At 49.9% G+C, this 19,003-nt stretch overlaps 1 protein-coding gene across 4 annotated transcripts in view; it reads left to right on the top strand.

Annotated features, from left to right (window-relative positions):
• cutc (cutC copper transporter homolog (E. coli)) overlaps nt 1-19,003 on the top strand; it is an 86,027-nt gene that overhangs the window by 22,386 nt on the left and 44,638 nt on the right. For all 4 annotated transcript variants that reach the window (XM_084322281.1, XM_084322283.1, XM_084322280.1 and 1 more), the window contains exon 3: nt 6,831-6,890. In XM_084322281.1, the coding sequence (XP_084178407.1) occupies nt 6,831-6,890 (60 nt within the window). The remainder of the gene's footprint in view (nt 1-6,830; nt 6,891-19,003) is intronic.

Below are 19,003 nucleotides of genomic sequence, written 5' to 3'. Positions count from 1 at the left end.
TGTAATGTTAATTACCTGAAATTATTACGTTTTTTGTGGGGGAAACCCTGCATATATCGGTATCGGTTGATATCGGTATCGGAAATTAAGAGTTGGACAATATCGGTATATCGGTATCGGTTGATATCGGTATCGGAAATTAAGAGTTGGACAATATCGGTATATCGGTATCGGTAAAAAAGCCAATATCGAGCAAGATGCATCCCCACCAGATTCACACTGTCAGCAGCCAGGCATAGAGGCTGCCCCAGAACAGGAAGGCAGAACAGAGTTCCGCGTGCCTGAGAGAGGGCCCACGGTGACCACGGAACAGGCCACGGCGGGGCCACACAGCTGAATCAGGGCCGGGGACCACACAGCTGAGCCCCGGCCCGGCACGACCAGGACCAAGTCCCGCGCTCCCGACGTACCCGCCCCAACAGCTGAGCTATCAGGTGTAAGGGGGGGGAAAGCGTACAGAATCCCGGACGGCCATATGGAATCGGTCCCAGACCTGCCCGACTATGTCTGGACGTAATCCCCACTCGTCAGGGTGAGGACCTCCCCACGACATCACACCTGCACCCACATTCACCCCCTGCCGGGGATGTGGAGAGCCCTCAGGCAGAGCAGATGGAGAACGCCCATAGCCAGAGCCCGACCGTCGCCCGGTGCAGACGGGGGAGCGCACTCCACCCTGTCTGACAATATACGACGCTGACGTGTTGTCCGTCCTGACCAAAACATGCTTGCCCACCACAAGGTGGTCGAGCCGTCTGAGGACCAGAAGGACCGCCTTCAATCCCAACACATTGAATGTACCCTACTGCGTTGGTCCGACACGTCCCTCCCCATCCCATGAGGGAGGCGTCGGTGATGACCGTGACGTGTGACAGCCTGCTGCCCAAGGGGACCCCGCAGGTGAGGGCACCAGACCCCCCCCCAGAAGACAAGGTCCCCCAGTACTGACATGGGAACCTTCAGCCGCTTCCATATGTCTCAAACCGGGTCCATTTCCATACTGGAAAAAACCACCTCTGCATCCTCCCCATGAAGAGGAGGCCAAGAGGGACCCCAGTAGGAGGCGCATCACGGACAGCGGAACCACCCTGACCGGCCAAGGACCAGAACGTCGTCCAGGGCAGAATACACTTCGTAACCCCCGACGACGCAGAGGCCCCAGTGCGGTCTACATGCACTTGGTGAAGATGCGGGGGGCCAGAGAATAGCCGAACGGCAGCCTCTGGTACTCGTACGCTAAGCCCTGCAAAGGAAGCGTAGGTAAGCCCTAGGATGGAAGATTGGGATGCGAATACGCATCCTACAGGTCTATGGAGGAGAACCAGGCCCCCACCCGACAGACGGTCAAAATGCTGAACCTTCCATGGGACAGGTCCAGTATGGGTCTCACCCCCCCCCCCCCCCCCCCCCCCCCGATTTCTCGGGCACCAGAGAATACCGGGAGGAAACGCCACGCATCGCGTCCTCCTTTGGGACCACGACGATGGCTTGCTTTGCCCACAGAGATTGGATCTCGTCGGCCAGAGCTGTCACTGCTGTTGACCCCGACAATAGGGTCTGTACCAAACCTGAAAACGGGTGGGGTTGTGTAAACACAAGTCCCCGCCTCAGCGTTCTCTCCATCCACCTCGACATATGGCACTGCTGTAGCCATATGTGATGATAATCCCAAGCGCACCCGCCGCCACTTGGCGCTGGTCCGCCAGAAACCGTAGATAGGCGGCCCGGTCCCACCCGCTGTGCGTTGCCAACCCTGGACTCGCCAACCGCGTGAGCAGGGCGTCTCGTGGAGCTGGGATACCGCACCCCGACACTACCAACGAGGCAATCGCACCCAAGGAGGGACCCCGACAGAAAGGGCCGGTTTGATACAGGGGAAGCTGACATCACACTGGGTGACAAAAGCTCCCCCACTGAACACCTCGCCAGCATGGATTGCTAAGGAACTGTTCTACAGCTGGACATGCAAGGTGTGAGGCCCCCACACTGCCCGATAGGGTGGGTTCCTACACACAGTAGCCCTGCAGTGATATTACTACCACCCAAATCACGCACGCCTGCCAGACCACAACCGGTCTTCTGGCCGTGGGAGGCACTAATGTGATACCCGGCCTGGCGAAGGTGAGGTCGGGGGAACCCGCGCTGTGCCTCAAGAGGCCTCGAGCCCCCCTGCTGACAACCTTTGTAGTTGACAGACGTAACACCAGGCTCACCAAACACAGACGCAGAACGTGTGGCGTGGGAGCCGCTTGACAGCACAACATTCTCACGGACAGACCCAGGCCTAGCCAGCAACTGGGTGTCAGCCCCCGTCCCCATGAGAAGCGAAACGTGGGGCGGTTTGCGCTTCATTGAAGGTACGCGGTCCGCAGCCAAAGGAAACAAATCAGAGCCCTTATCCCGCTGGTGTTGGGGGGGGGGGGGGGAGTGACCGGAGAGCGAGCTAGATACAGCTAGACGGCTACGTTTTTTTAAGGGCGTGCTCATCTAATGTAGCCGATCCCTCGGCCGCCAAGGCTGTCGGCCTTGCGGTCACCTCTTTTCGTTGTGCCCAGGGTACCTCAGGCGGGGGAAACATGGCCGCTGGTTGAGGGCCTCGCCAAAGCTGCTGGCGAGGCCGCGCCCTCACCTCTGGCTGCGCGGTGTGGGGCCTAGGTCAAATACCGCCCGCGCTCCTGCGGAGAGGGGAGCCCTGAGGAGGGAAAAAACGTCTCTCCTCCTCAAGGGGAGACTGATCCAACCAAGATGTCTGTAAACAAGTGTTGACAGAATCCTAGCCCTCCCTGCGGTTATAACTTGCGGCTAGGTCAAAGCTAACCTCAAAACCTTGCGCGATGTTTCGACGTCGGCTGGCCCTAAGGCCCCGCCACCAGACAGACATTTTTGACAGAAAAAAACAGCAATTCGAACAATGTTACTAGTCGCTGCTAATTCTATACTGTGGTGGTATAGGCTTAACAGCCCACCAGCCACCTGCCGGGCCGACGCGCCTCATGGCGGGACACCGTTCCACCATGTCAGAGGCAAAGGACTGATGCCACCTGCTTCACAAGCACGGAGCACCAGCGGTGACTGCAACAAAAACTACTACTAGTGAGAGCACTGCCTCACTAGTAGGAATGCAGCAACCTCTACTGTGGTGTGCACCCATGAAGGGGTAAATGAATAAATGAACGAAAACTCCACTAACACACTGCAGAATGGGCTAGCCCATACACACAATGTTAAGGAGATGCAGACCAGAGAAACACCAGTCCCGCACACAATTCATAGATTCACAAAAAGCACACCAGCCCTAGGCCTCAGCCCATCCACCCATGAAATGGTAAACAAGCCCCTGTCAAAACTCCCAACAGTAGACACCGATTGACCGTCAGCATGAATGGTTAAGAGGAGGGAAGACCTTTTAAAAAAGACAGCCCTCGGCGGGCAACAAGAAACGGAGACCCAGCATTGTAGCATTAGCATTAGCCGCGCGCACTAGGATAGCTGGGAAAACACTCAAAACAGAGTCATGACGACCATGTTTTCCCAAATATCCTGCCCCTCGCGCCAATACACAACTCGGCTGTCTCACGGGACAACGAGCAGTATCACAAATGCCAGCATTAATGCCTGGCAGCGCAGGCCCTACCTGTGCGCGACCTAGCCCGACAGCTAGCCGCCGTGCGACGTCCCTCGGTCCGCTGTCACGAGACGAGGAAACCCAGGACAGACCCGATGCGCTGTTATGATGTGCCGAGAAGATTCCAGGGGCTGGTGAATCTCCGGCGAAAACCCAACATTGTTCAATTTCTCTCTGCATTTCATAACAACTAGTTCATGGAGTGCACTGCAGCGTCCATGATGGAAACAAAAAAAGAGGAAGGGGGAGTGTGACTATGTCCGGCGTCTTATAGGAGGACGCTGGGGCGGGGCCTGGTCAGGTGCATGGGTGCATTTGTTTTGTTCATGAGCACAGTAGGTGCTGGAGATAAGAGATATCTCATTATGGCGAAGAGTGAGACGCGAGGCCAGTAATGCTATATAACAGATGGTAGAGGTAAACGGTACTCTATCCCCCCCCTCTCAGTGAGCTGCGGTGTTCCACAAGGAAGCATACTAGGACCATTACTGTTCCTAATTTATGCAAATGACATGTCGTCAGCTTGTGACTGCAACTTGTTCCTTTTTCGCGGATGACTCAGCCCTGCTGGTCTCTGACAAGAACAAGTTACAGGTTGAAAAAAAACCTCAGCTCAGCACTCGGCAGAATCTGCACCTGGCTCGCTGATAACAAACTATCATTATACCTGGGTAAAACATTTCTCTGGATGGATGGATGGATGGATGGATGGATGGATGGATGGATGGATGGATGGATGGATGGATGGATGAATGAATGAATGAATGAATAAATGAAAACTTTATTTAACAGATTTCAGAATGGGTACAATACAGTATGGCTCAATATACACAAATGGTAAGGGGACGCAGACCAGAGAAAGATGTTTGTCTTGTTTACATCAGGGTCCCCCATTTTCAATTCATAATGACATTTATGACATACACAACATACATGACATCATGACAATTGTGACATAGGGACATACATGACATACAGGTATATAGTACTGTTACATTTGTGACATATACAATATGCAAATATACAGTACTGTTACCCAGAGATCCTAACAGAAAATATATACATATGATGGTGAGGAGACTGTATATTAGGAGGGGGTGGGTGGGTGGGAGAAAATATATACATACGGTGGGGAGGAGACTGTCCATTAGGAGGGGGTGGGGGGGTTTGGACATTTACGGTGGCCAGTTTAGAATTGCAGCCTCCCGTAGGTGCTCTTTGAGAGCGGTTTTGAATGTGGGTAGGGAGGGATTCACATTCTTTTTTTTTTACGGCTCTTCGGATCAAATAACAAACTCAGCAAAACCAACGGCTTCTCTGTTACAGTGAGTGACAATATTGTCACAAGGAAAGATGAAATTACATACCTGTGCTGCAGAGAACACAACCTCATACTCAATGAAAGCAAGACCGTTAAACTCATCATTGACTTTTGGAAAACCACACCCACTAAAACACCCATGCTCATCAATAATCAACCCATTTCAGCCACAGACACATTCAAATACTTAGGAACATACATCAGCAATAAACTAAACTGGGATCATCACACCACTCATCTACTCAAAACAGCCAATCAAAGACTATTTCATTTGAGACAACTCAAGAAGTATAAGGTTAGGAAGAACTTAATGATACAATTCTACACAGCCATAATACAAAACATTATTTCACTATCCATCACTGTATGGTACGGCAACACACCCAAACACACACTACACAGACTAGACAGGATCATTATAAGGGCATCCAAAATCATCAACTGCAAACTCCCCACCCTGGACTCCATACACAAACATCACACCATCAGCACACACAATCATTAGTGACCCCCTGCACCCAGCTCATCACCTCTTCCAACACCTCCCCTCTGGTAGGAGGTTCAGGTCACTGGGCAGTCGCACGGTTAGGTTCAATAACAGTTTCTTTCCCAAGGCCATACAACTGCTTAACTCCAACTCCTCCTAAATTTACCCCCTGCTGTTATGTTTCTTCTGGTCTAGGTTACATTGAACTGTCATCTATAGTTTTTCGTACTGTACTGTTTCTGTCATGTATTTGTTCTAGGTGGTGTTTTCTGTACTGTACTGTTCCATGTGTCTTTTTATGTTTTGTGGTGTATTGTCGCAGCTACCACCTGCACCGTGCTTGAATTCCACCGGCCTGGCCGTGTGGCAATAAAAGGAACTTGAACTTGAACTTGAACTGGGTTCCATCCTAGAGGCAAATCTTTCCTGTGACAAAATGGCATCCAATGTAATCAAAAAAGTCAACCAACAAACAAGATTCTTCTACCGGATCTCCTCTCTGGTAAACAAAAATACCCTGACGACTAACAGGAGCACTCATTCAAGGGTACTACAACTATGCTTGCACCTCATGGTACCAAAGCACCTCAAAGGCACTAAAAACAAGATTAGAAACATCACAAAACAAACTGGTCAGACTACTGCTTGACCTTACTCCTAAAATCCACCTCACCCCTGCCCATTTGGACAACCTAGGATGGCTTAGAGTAGACGACAGAGTACAGCAACTTGCAATGGGCCTGGTCTACAAGATACACTAAACCACTAAGGTACCCATGTACATGTCGAAATACTTCCCAAAGGTCAGTGAATACCACGACCACAACACCAGAGGGAGTTCCACAAATCATGTTCGACACAGATTCGGCACAAACAAGGGTCTAAACACGTTTCGCAATTATGCCACATCAATGTGGAACGCCCTACCCACAGCCGTAAAAAAATGTGAATCCCTACCCACCTTGAAAACCGCTCTCAAAGAGCACCTAAGGGAGGCTGCAATTCGAAACTGGCCCACGTAAATGTCCAAACCCCACCCACCCACCCCCTCCTAATGTACAGTTTCCTCCCCCTCGTATGTATATATTATCTGTTAGGATCTCTGTTTAACATTACTGTATATTTGCATATCTTGTATGTCACAAATGTAACTACTGTATACCTGTATGTCATGTATGTCATGATATATATCTGTATGTTGCATATGTCATTAATGTCATTATGAATTGAAAATGGGGGACCCTGATGTAAACAAGACAAAAGTCTTGCTCTGGTCTGCATCCCTTAACAATTGTGTGTATTGAGCTGTACTGTATTGTACCCATTCTGCAATCTGTTAATAAAGTTTTCAATCAATCAATCAAAACTGTGTCTGCTCTCTCCTGGGTCTTTTTCAGGTGCAGGTCGACTGGAGCTGTGCACTAGTCTTCTGGAGGGAGGCCTCACCCCCAGTATAGGTGAGTCGTCCTGGTGCTGCAACACAGTACATGGTAAATGGACTGCATTTATATGCAAAGAGCTTTACAATTTATGCTTCACATTCACCCATTCACTCACACATTCACACACCGACGGCGGAGGCGACCATGCAAGGTGCCAACCTGCTCATCGGCATCAGTTAGGGGTGTCTTGCTCACAAACACTTCAACACACTGCCGGGCGGAGCTGGAATCAAACCGGGAACCTTCCGATTACCAGACGGCCGCTCCACCTCCTGAGCCACTTCATTTGCACCTTCAAGTCATTCATGTGATATTACAAATACAAGGAGGTGGGGACCGCACTCGGAATATCGTTGTTTTTATTTTCAAGTTGTTAAAGGGCACAAAACGTTTTCAGCCATCCGGCCTTCATCAGTGTGCACAGTGATGAAGGCCGGATGGCTGAAAACGTTTTGTGCCCTTTAACAACTTGAAAATAAAAACAACGATATTCCGAGTGCGGTCCCCACCTCCTTTTTTTGCAACTTATTTAATGTTGGACTACGCACCTGTCTGAGCGCAGTGGTTACCCCCCTTTTTCTACTAATATTACAAATACAATACATTGGCGGCTAGGTGGCGCAGTGGGCAAGGCGCTCGCCACCAACGCAGGATATGTTGGGTTCGAGCCCAGCTCTCGGCGTTGCTACCAGCTTGGCTGGTCGTTCATACTAATACAATTGGCAGTATTAGGGGGCGGGAAGCTGGTGGGTGGGGATCGGACGTTGTGGACAGCGACTCCTACAGGTCGGTTGGTGCGCCTGCACAGTAGAATCAGGAAGCAACGGGAACAGCGTGAGCCTCCCACGCGTTACTCCTCGCCGCTGAGAGATCGCGCTGTGCAGGTGAAAAGATGCGACGGCTGCCTCCTCGAGTACCGGAGGGGACACGTGATGCAAGGCTTCGTCCACATTGCAGCCGGCTTGTGGGAGGCATGGCCAACAGCGTTTGAGACAGGGGAGGGTAGAATTGGACAATACGAAATTGGGGAAGGGAGAAAAGTAAAAAATGGGGAGAAAACGTAGATAAAAAAAAAAACAAAAAAAAATACATTTGGTCAAATCATTAATGTGATATTACATTAATGTGGCGCTGGTGTGTTGTCATAGTGACACTGCGTCCCTATACCATCTGTAACAAAGGTAGCAGACAGGGGTAGGTGGAAGGTGCAATATGGTTGTACAAATAATCAAACACACAGTCAAACAGCTTTAGCTCCCCGCTGGACAATGGCCAGGGGCATTTATTTAAACAAAACAGAAAATTAAGAAACAAACAAAAATCATACTGGCTCCCAGTGAAGCACCGAATTGTCTTTGCTATAGTCCAGTCTTTAACTATAGGCCGGGCCGCTGTCCGGCTTACCGGCTGTTTAACTCACAGTTTGGTTGTCTCCCCACAGCTCTCCCACTCTCCATTCCAAGACACCCTCTGATGTTCTTGGTCTGTCCTCTTTGAGAGGCATGCTGATTGCTAATTGAAAGACAGCTGTGTGTGTGTGTCTGCATGTGTGCAGCTGTCAGTCTTCTTCTCTCCATTGGGGGGAGCCAACAGGCAGGAACATAGCATCCATTGATCACCATTCCCCTCAGCCCCTTACACATCGTATAGGGAAAGAGCTTTTTCCTCGTCCTTCTCTCAGCCACACAGGGCCGTTTCTAGCTTTTTGGGGGCCCTATGCGAAATCTTGTTTGGGGGCCCCTATTTTGTGAAACTATGGTGGGGGGATTCCAAACCCTTTAATCTCTTAACACATTGTGCGCCAACAACGAGTATACTCGTTATTGCCAGCCAATCGTTGTGCGCCAACAGCGAGTAAACTCGTTTTTGGGATTGATATTTAATTTTTTCGCCATGGCATTCATAATTCATCCAGCCTCCCTCCGGGACGCAGCTGGACCCTGTCTGATATCGCAACGCCTCAATACCGCCCCCCTGGTGGATTTCGGGCGAGTTACACTCCACGCCAAACCGGAAGTGGTGCTCGGTGCATCGAGGAAAATCCTCCGCCAGAGATATATTGTAACGTGGGTCTAGATACACACTTGAGTGCATTGGATCGCTTTCAAAACGCAAGAATCAATATGATTTTGGCGTTTATTGCGTCATACAAACGGAAAATGGATCTAGCAGATCGACATAGAATAATTGGATTTTTTTTCCTCCAGGCTCATCGGCGAACGGTAAGAGGAATCTAACGTTATTTTCAGCTCGATTGTTTATTTATTTCACTGCAATCCATCTGATCAACGTATCAACCCATACTAAAAAAAGCTGTTACTGACAATCAAGGAATTATAAACAACCCCCCCCCCCTTTCCTTCATGCATGATGAAGCATAATGTATACCGATCATATACATTTGAATTTTTTAATATAGCGTGTATAGGAACAAAACGCCAATCGATAATGTATCATATGCGTCGGGCCTATAACTCGTGTTTTAGGAATTACTGCTATACACTCCAAAAACATACTTATATTCATGAGGGTACTAACACGACAATGTATGAATGGAAAAATATAACGTTCCCACATCCGGAACGATAGATACCCGATGTTGAATGGGCCATAGTAATGTCGATATAGCTATAATATTAAAAAAGTTATAGCCCTGCAAAGAAGGTGAGCCACTCCATAGGCTTACAGTGCTGGCAGAGAGGGCACAAATATGGGCACAATGCCTGGCAGACAATGTGTTAAGCCAGAGCGGCCCGGTACTGGTACGAGATTGATATCACGCCATGAATCCATCTCTACAGCATGTATGAATTAATGTTGCATTTCCTTTTCAAATGTAACCCTTTAAAAACAGCAGTCAAAGTGTATATTTTCAGCACTACGTTTGTTTACCAATTTTAACTGTTATTAGTGAAATATGAGTTTATAGAAATCTCAGCGCATCGAGTCGGAAAAAGGCATTTATTGACGCGAGGATTAGTCGCAACCTAACTTGAGTGTAGTCTTTTGAGAGAAAGGACCCAGGGCTTTCGAATAAAAAAAAACTACTACACTTCCCAGCTCACGCCAGCCCCTGTCAAAAAAAATAAACTTTTTTCTTCTTTTTTTCTGGATCATATCTCACAGGTATTACCATTAAATAGAACGCAGTTAGTTTCCCTACCTTTTCTTTGAACATCTAGCAAAAAATGGTTTTGCAATTGAGAAATTTACATTATAAAACGGTAACTGTTCTTACAGTAGATTTCATTCACGATTTTTGCTGCCCTGTCAGGGGCGCCTGGTGGTACTAAATCCAGATTGAACTCTGCCATTGGAAAGGGGAGATTTGGCCAAATCCAGATATGTGTGACTTGGCTATAATAAGGTCATTTATAGGCCTGCTATTCTATATTCTATAATCATATTTCAAATTGCATGTGTCCGGATGGCAGAATTCAGTACTGTATCTACAAAACCTCCTGTTACTCATCTGCCCTTTATTCATTTGCTTAGATTTTTTGTACACGTGATCTCAAGAAGGTGCATTTTTTTTCATGTCTGGTCAATGTTAGCATGGTGTTATTCACTGTCAAATATGAATAGTATAGTATATAGCTTAAATTCTAACGTAATGTGGTAACGTTACCGATATGAAATGGATGCAAACGTTATTTAACACATTGCAGAATGGGTACAATACAATACGGCTCAATACAAACAATTGTTAAGGGGATGCAGTCTGGACTGGGTTCCTTATAACAATAACTTGACAACACAAGTTTAGTTTAGCTGCAGCTACATGTTTTCTCTGAGCGTCAACAGACATCAGTCTTCAACACAGACGATACGTTTTGAACAAAAGTTTGTTACAATCATTTTCATATAACGCTACATGGGACAGCTCTGCTGTAAACACTGGTGTAGTTGGCTCTGCTCTAATCTCTCTACCCCGCGGTCTGCCGTGAACATGGGGAATAATTGCGACAGCTCTGCTGTAAACACTGGGAATAACCTCGGTTGCTATGCCCACACGCAACTGCAAAACCGCACAACTTCACCCTGGCCACCGGTTTCAAAGACCGCGGTTGCAGTGTAGCAAATCCCCGGTTGTGTGTGGCCGAACAGTGCAACTGCGCACATACAATCATGGTTATATTAAAACCAGCGTTCGTGTGGACGGGGCCTTAGTGACTTATGCTCTTGACTGACTTTACGTATATTCTTCGCCATACAAGCGCGACCCTAATTCTCATTCTGTAACCTAACGTTGCCTAATAATAATAAATTACCCTCCAATAGTATTTCTGTGTCAATGCCGTGTTCTTGTGGGTGTTCACCATCAATATTTGATGTACTGTTTGGCCAGTAATTAAAGTACATAACTAGCAGTGGTTTAATATATCACAATCTTTAATACAGTCAGGGTTTTGTAACCCCTCAGTTACAATTGGTCCTTCGAGCCGGATGGTATCAGTGTAATATTTAATATAATATTAATATTAACCATGGCCAGCGGTGAACACTCCCCAAGCGGCTCCCCAAAGCTAGAACGCCCGCAGCGCAAACGTCAGCCACCTCCATATCTGGAGGAATTCGCTTTCGTTCTACCCCCTAGCTTATCTAAACAGACGTTAAATACGGATAAAGCGGATAGTCAAAGCATGTCAAATCCTATCGACTTGGCGACCCTGCCAGTAGAGACCCCAGTGGGTTCAAACGAAACTGACTCAGCTCACGGGGGGGACCAGGTGGGACATGACATGACTATACCTCCAGACAGCGTCACCGGGATAGACCCCGGAGCGCTCCAGGATAAAGAAAGCGCTCCAGGGATAGAACCCGACACACAACCAAGAGAAGAGAAACGCGCCCAGGAGATGGACCTCGGGACGCGCCAGGAGAACAGATCTCCAACGAGCCCTGTCAGCACCCGATCACCTCCGTCAGTGTCATCCCCCAGCGAGGCGGACCAGATACTGGCGCAAGCCTTGATCGCCACACTGACAGCCTCCACCGAACGCGATCGGCTTCAAGTAAAGACGCTTAGTGAGCGCGAACACTCCGCCACGGAAAGAGAGCGCCTCCACGCGCAACTCCAAGCGCAAGCCCTTAGTGAGCGCGAACACTCTGCCGTGGAACGAGAGCGCCTCCGGGCGCAACAATTAAGTGAGCGCGAACACTCTGCCATGGAACGAGAGCGCCTCCAGGCTCAACAGACGAGCGAGCGCGAACAACGAGAGCGCCTCCAGGCGCAACAATTAAGCGAGCGCGAACACTCTGCAGCGGAACGAGAGCGCCTTCACGCGCAACTCCAAGCGCAAGCCCTTAGTGAGCGCGAACACTCTGCTACTGAACGAGAGCGCTTCCAGGCGCAGCAAAGCAGTGAGGACGACCGCATAAGACTGGAGGAGAGGCGCCTTCAGACGGAAGAGAACATCGAACGAGACCGCGCCAATGCACAGCGCGACGCCGCCAATGCCCAGCGCGAAGCAGAGCGCGACCGGCTGCAGGCGCAGATGATAGAACAATTGATTGCCAGGGCGACACCCCCTCTCTCCGCACGGAGCTCCCGGAGATCATCACGACAAGGGTCTAGGGCACCTTCTCCTACCCGACAAAGCGACCCGGGACCCGGCCAACAGGAGGAACCTGTCTACGTCTCCGACCCCCCTCCCCGACCGGTCCATACGAGACCCAGCCAACGGGAAGAACCGGCCTACGTCGCCGAGAGACTGACTAGAACAGCGGTTCTCAACAGGGGTTCCGCGGCACACAGGGGTTCCGCGGAGAGCTGTCAGGGGTTCCGCGAGATGCCTGGCAATGTTCTTTAAAAATATAGAATGACAACAGTCTTATTTTGAAAATCCTATAGCGGGTCTCATTTATGCCCACGCGCAGCTCCAGCTATAATAACTAGGCTCCGAAAGCTAGCAACATTAAGGTCATTATGATACTCTTATTTTGAAAATCCGTGGTGTCATGACTCATATCCGCTCCAGCACACAGCCAATAGGATGCATCTCCACACAGCAGGTTGAGCAGTAGCGTCTCTCAGCTCAGCAGTAGTAGCGTCTGGATCTGGAACGCGGTCATTGAAACACAGCAGCTGCAAGGGTAGTGTTTTTGCGACCCAAAACAAATCCCTGCTGTTTTATTCCACAACGGGTCAAATGCATATAACATGCTTTGCAATCCTTGCCATTCCTTTATGACCACGTTGTGTTTAAGACCGGAATTAATGTCCCGTTACCATAAGCTAACAACAAGCTAAAAGCCCTGTTCAGAGCGACAGAGAACAGCAGGGTGGGGACTTAGTTGGAAGGATGACTGGGGGGGGGGGGGGGGGGGGGGCATTCTCCCTCTATGTGTGTGCGTTTGAAAAGATGATGAAGTCAGACTACTATATTATATTGATAGTAAATGTACTGAGGGTAGACAGACAGATTATGTTGATATTTAAACATAAAAAATACAATACATAATAAATGTATCCATGATCATCATGCAACATAAAACAATTGCAGGAACGGTTTGGGAGAGGAAGGTGTTTTAGGTTGCGTGTTCCAAAAAATGTACTTAAAGTTTAAAGCTCAATATATCAAAACGTGGCACTTTATAGTGAACAGGCACTTTATAGTGAATCCAAATTCTTTTTGGATTACAGAAAATTATCCCTAAAGTGCTATCTGTTGCAGCTGCACTGTTTTCCATGAAAATACCATATTTGGATAAGTTTGACCATTTCTAAAAATCTGAAAATCATTATTTAATAAAACACAGAAAAGTATCACCAAGTTACTCTGGATAAAAAAAAACTTTACAGACAACATTGAGACAAAGCTTCCTGACACATCTCCATCCAAACTCTTGGAAGAACTCATTGAAATCTCATCTGATACCACCTGGAGAGCTAGTTTCAGAGTGTGGTGCTGAGTACCAAGTATCTCATGATACTGCAGTTAAGGTGTTGATACCATTCAGCCCCACATATCTGTGTGAAGCTGGCTTTTCATCCATGACAGCTCTGAAAACAAAATATAGGGCCAAGTTGAGCCTTGATGATGACATGCGTGTCTTGTCAAAGATCTCCCCACGTATTGACCGTATTATTAGCCAGCAGCAGCGGACCTCGCATTGAGCTAGAAATGTCCACTGAGTGAACAAGTGCTTATTTTCTGTATTTATTTATATTTTTTGAGAAATGGTAACTTGGTGATCCTTTTCTGTATTTAAAAAAAATACATGATTTTCTGTTTTTGAGAAATTGTCAAACTTATCCAAATATGCTATTTTTATGGAGAACAGTGCAGCTGCAACAGATAGCACTTTAGTGATCCTTTTCTGTATTTAAAAAAAAAACTTTTGTCATCAGATTCAGACAACTTTATTGATCCCGCGTGGGGCAATTCATATTTGCAGATTCACCAACAAGCAACAAAGACAAACAAACAACAAAACATCTCAACGACAGCACGGCAAATAAAGAGTCATTGTATCATCATTGTAGCAAAAAAGACAGGACCGGGAAAGTCTTTATCGTATGTAGGGGTGCCCTGGAATATTTTATTGAACACAGGGGTGCCTTGGCAGCAGAAAGGTTGAGAACCCCTGGACTAGAAGACTCCAGGACCTAGAAGAGGAAGAGGAAGAGGAGGAATGTCAAGCCCACCAGCAGCAACGTACTCTGGACCAGGAGGCCCAGTACAGCCCCGACTTCAGCCCCGAGTCACTGCACTACAAACCCCCGACTCAACTCACGGGTGAGTTTGACGTACAGTCAGCACCGAGGAACAGCACCTGGGGACCCGGCCTCTGGTACCCACCAAGTACCAACCCACGACAACACGTACGGGGAGACTCGCCCAGGAGGCCTCTTCCCCTACGCTCACCAATGTGCCAGCCATCCATGGCATCGTACCTTGGCACACCGACGTTCCCAGACTTTACGCGCGAGGACAGAGCACAGTACACGGAATTACGCATGTGTTTGGAGACTATGATGTCCGACGTCCCCGACGAGTCGTACAAATATGCCATCCTCCTCAAGCATCTCAAGGTGCCCAGAGTGCATAACATAGCGCTGGCATATTCCAACTCAAGCACCCCATACTCCGCGGCTCTAGTGGCCCTCGACCAGCGTTATGGACGCATATGGGATTACGTGATCCAAGAAATACGGGATATCGACCGCCTCCCCCCAGCCAAAGACAATAGAGCACTGGATGACCTCTCTATCAAGGTACAATCCCTAGTAGGGATGCTGGGGTCCCAAAAGGAGAAGGGGAGATATGAACTGTATGCAAATTCTAATGTGGAGCGAATACTGGAGAAGCTCCCTCCAGCCCGCCAAGAGCGTTTTCGGCGGCAGAGAGACCACCGTGATCCCGACGGCCCCGAGCCATCCCTCCTAGACCTGGCCGCTTTCTTCGCAAGGGAAGTTAGCAGCCTACGACTGGACACATTCGTGTGGAGTGGATCTAGCCCAAGAGATGGACCTCGGAGGTCCAACGATAACCGCCGGTCAGTGACCGTTATGCACCAGGCCGAGTCAGTGCCGCAGCACAAGAACCACAGCACCCCCCCGACCAAGGGGAAGTGGAAGATTGTATGCCAGTACTGTGAAAAGGAACATTGGCTGTCTCAATGTGACACTTTCAAGAAGATGACCGCTGACGAGGTGAGTCAGTGGATCAAAGCCAACCGCCGCTGCTTCCGCTGCGCGCGCAGCCATATGGCAGCTGAGTGCCGTTTAAAGAAGAAATGCAGCAAGTGCGACGGCGCCCACTTGGAGGTCCTACACGACAGCAACAAGAAGAAACCCGTACCCCCAAGCAGCTCGAGAGTGAACGTCATGTATATAGACCCTGCGAAGAGTGGGAGCTCCCGAGTGCTCTTGAAGGTGGTCCGAGTGATATTAAGCTACGAGGACAAGGTCATGGACACTTACGCCGTCCTAGACGATGGGTCAGAAAAGACTCTCCTCCTCGCATCCGCCGCAGCCCGGCTGGGTCTGCGGGGGAGCGAAGAAACAATGACAATCCGTACCATTAGAAGAGACCTGAAGACCATAAAGGGTGAAAATGTCTCCTTCGCGATAGCAGCGGTCGGGCAGCCCGAGAAGCAGTATAGCATTATTAACGCCTTCACCAGCCACGACATAGGCCTGTCACAGTACACCTACCCCATCCCAAAGCTGATGGAAAAATACGTGCACCTACGTCAACTACCTATACCGCTCATCGACGACGCCACCCCGACCCTGCTCATAGGATCCGACCACGCACACCTCATTGTCCCAACGGACCGGGTCCACATCGGGCCCAGAGGCTGTCCAGCAGCGGTCGAGACCCGCCTGGGTTGGACACTACAAGGCCCCCTCTCCGGGTCTTCCAACCGACCGACAGCCACTTGCTGCCTCCACTCAAGGATAAACGATGAAGACACCACCCTCTTACAGCACGTCGAGAGGCTATGGACATTAGACGCGATGCCCTTTAAGAATGAAAAGAAACTCGTTCGCTCAAAGGAAGACACTTATGCCATAACCCTCCTCGAGCAGAGGACAAAGAGAGTCGAGGTCAATGGAGTGATGAGATACGCAACTCCACTCTTGAGGCGAGAGGGTATGCCCACCCTCCACGCCTCAAAAGAAGCGACAGAGCGATATCTACTGAACACAGAGCGGCGTCTAGCCAAAGACCCCACTCAAGCCACTGTGTACCGCGCTGAGATCGACAAGCTGATCACAGCGGGACACATAAAGAAAATTGACATTCAAGAGGCCGACCAGACGATCGAATCATGGTACGTGCCCCACCATAAGGTCCACCACAACGGCAAGGATCGCATTGTATTCAACTGCAGCTACCAGATCGGACTACAGAATCTGAATAAAGAACTCTTGCTCGGCCCAACACTCGGCCCCTCTCTCCTCGGCGTACTACTACGTTTCTGCCAAGACAAGGTGGCCATCAGCGGCGACATCAAAGGGATGTTCCTGCAGGTGCGACTAGTAGAGGAGGACAAGCCCTTGCTGCGGTTCCTATGGAGAGAGAGGATCAAAGATGAGCAACCATCCATCTACCAATGGGAGGTCCTCCCCTTCGGAACCACATGTAGCCCATGCTGTGCTACGTTCGCACTGCAAAAACATCTGACAGAAGACCCTGAAGCTGACGAGGAGGTCAGACAAAGTGTAGAGAGGAGTTTCTACGTGGACAACTGTCTGCAAAGCGTCTCGACGCCAGAAGAAGCCGAAGCCCTCCTACTCAAGCTCCGCGCCTCACTGATCAAAGGCGGCTTTGATCTCCGGCAGTGGGCCAGCAGTGACCCTCAAGTACTTCGCAGCCTCTCCCCAGAGACAAAGGCAGCAAGCAGCGAGACCTGGATGGCGACCATCCCAGGTGAAGCACAAGAAATGACATTAGGCCTAGTCTGGCGCTTCAAAACAGACTCGCTACATTACAAATACACACCCCTGACCACGGAGCAGGGAAGGTCGACCCCTCTACCGACCACCAGACGGAGCGTATACAGAACACTCGCAAGGCAATACGACCCGCTGGGGTGTATCCTACCTTACACCACCCGGGCAAAAATGATTGTACGAGAGCCGTGGGACAAGGAACAGGGCTGGGACGACCCCATACCCGACCACCTCGATTCCACCTGGAGAGAGTGGGAGAGAGAACTCAACTCGCTCCAAAATGTGAACATACGCCGAAGCTACTTCCCACCCACAGTGCGGCTGGAGACGTGCCAGATGGACCTGCACGTCTTCAGCGACGCCTCAGAAGTGGCCTGCGGCTCGGTGGCTTACTTGCGGGCCCGAGAGGAGGGAGGAGAAATACACACAGCCTTCATCCTGGCTCGCTCAAGGATAGCCCCCCGCAAGCAACAATCGATCGCGCGTCTAGAGCTCTGCGTAGCTCTGGTAGGCGCGCAACTCGCCACGTTGATCCAACGTGAACTCACCATCCCGGTGCAAAGAACAATCTTGTGGTCAGACTCCATGACCGTACTCACATGGATCCAGCCCGATTCTTGTAGATACAAGGTCTTCGTGGGAGTCAGAATCACAGAGATCCAAGATTTAGTGGGATCAGCGTGCTGGAGGTACGTGGACACGAAACAGAACCCAGCAGATGTCATCACACGGGGGATGTCCCTAGATTACCTCACACGTCACAATAAGCTCCTCAAGCTCCCGGAAGAAGAGTGGCCTAACCCCACCCCTCGGGAGGCTAGTCAAGAGGAGGCAGAGATCAAGAAATCTATGTTCTGTGGGTTGACGCACACCCCAGTCCCCACTGACCCTAACACATAGACGACTGCCTCACCTTTGAGAGTGCGCAGCTAAAGACATTCCTGTGGCACCACCCTGAGGTTCCCCCAACTACCGACATTAACGCAGCTAACTACGAAGAGGCAGAACTCCTTCTGCTACAGCGAGCCCAAAGAGACTCGTTCCCCGACGAGCTAGACTGCCTGCAGGGAACAAAGCCAATCCCGTCAGACAGCAGACTGCTCCACTTGGCCCCCGAGCGCGACACCCATGGCCTCATCAGGGTGGGTGGTCGTCTGAGATGGGCCCCGGACTTAACGGATGACGTCAAGTTTCCTATAGTCCTCAACAGCCGACACAAGGTCACTGAGCTCATCATAAAGAAATACGACGAGGATGTGCACCACGCCGGGGCAGAGAGAGTCTTCGCTGAGATCCGACGTCGCTATTGGATACTGCAAGGAAGAGAAGCAGTACGACGCTTCCAGCGGACCTGTCTAGACTGTCGCAAGTGGCGAGCACAGCCCAGTATACCCATGATGGCAGACCTGCCTCCCTGTCGCCTCCGACTCGGCGATAAGCCCTTTCACTCCACCGGCGTGGACTGCTTCGGCCCGCTCTACGTGAAGAAAGGAAGAGGGACGGAGAAGAGGTGGGGCATTGTATTCAAGTGCATGACCACCCGAGCAATACATATAGAACTCCTTCCGACCATGAGTACGGACTCATTCCTCATGGCCTTCCGGAGATTCACAGCGCGAAGAGGAAAACCGTCTACGTTGTTGTCTGATCACGGGACAAACTTCAAAGGCGGAGAAAGAGAGCTGAGAGAGAGCTTCCAAGCCATGGGTCCAGAACTTAA

This window comes from Notolepis coatsorum, assembly GCF_963971535.1.
Source record: "Notolepis coatsorum genome assembly, chromosome: 9".
Classification (NCBI taxonomy): Eukaryota; Metazoa; Chordata; class Actinopteri; order Aulopiformes; family Paralepididae; genus Notolepis; species Notolepis coatsorum.
This window is presented reverse-complemented; position numbering and strand designations above follow the sequence as displayed.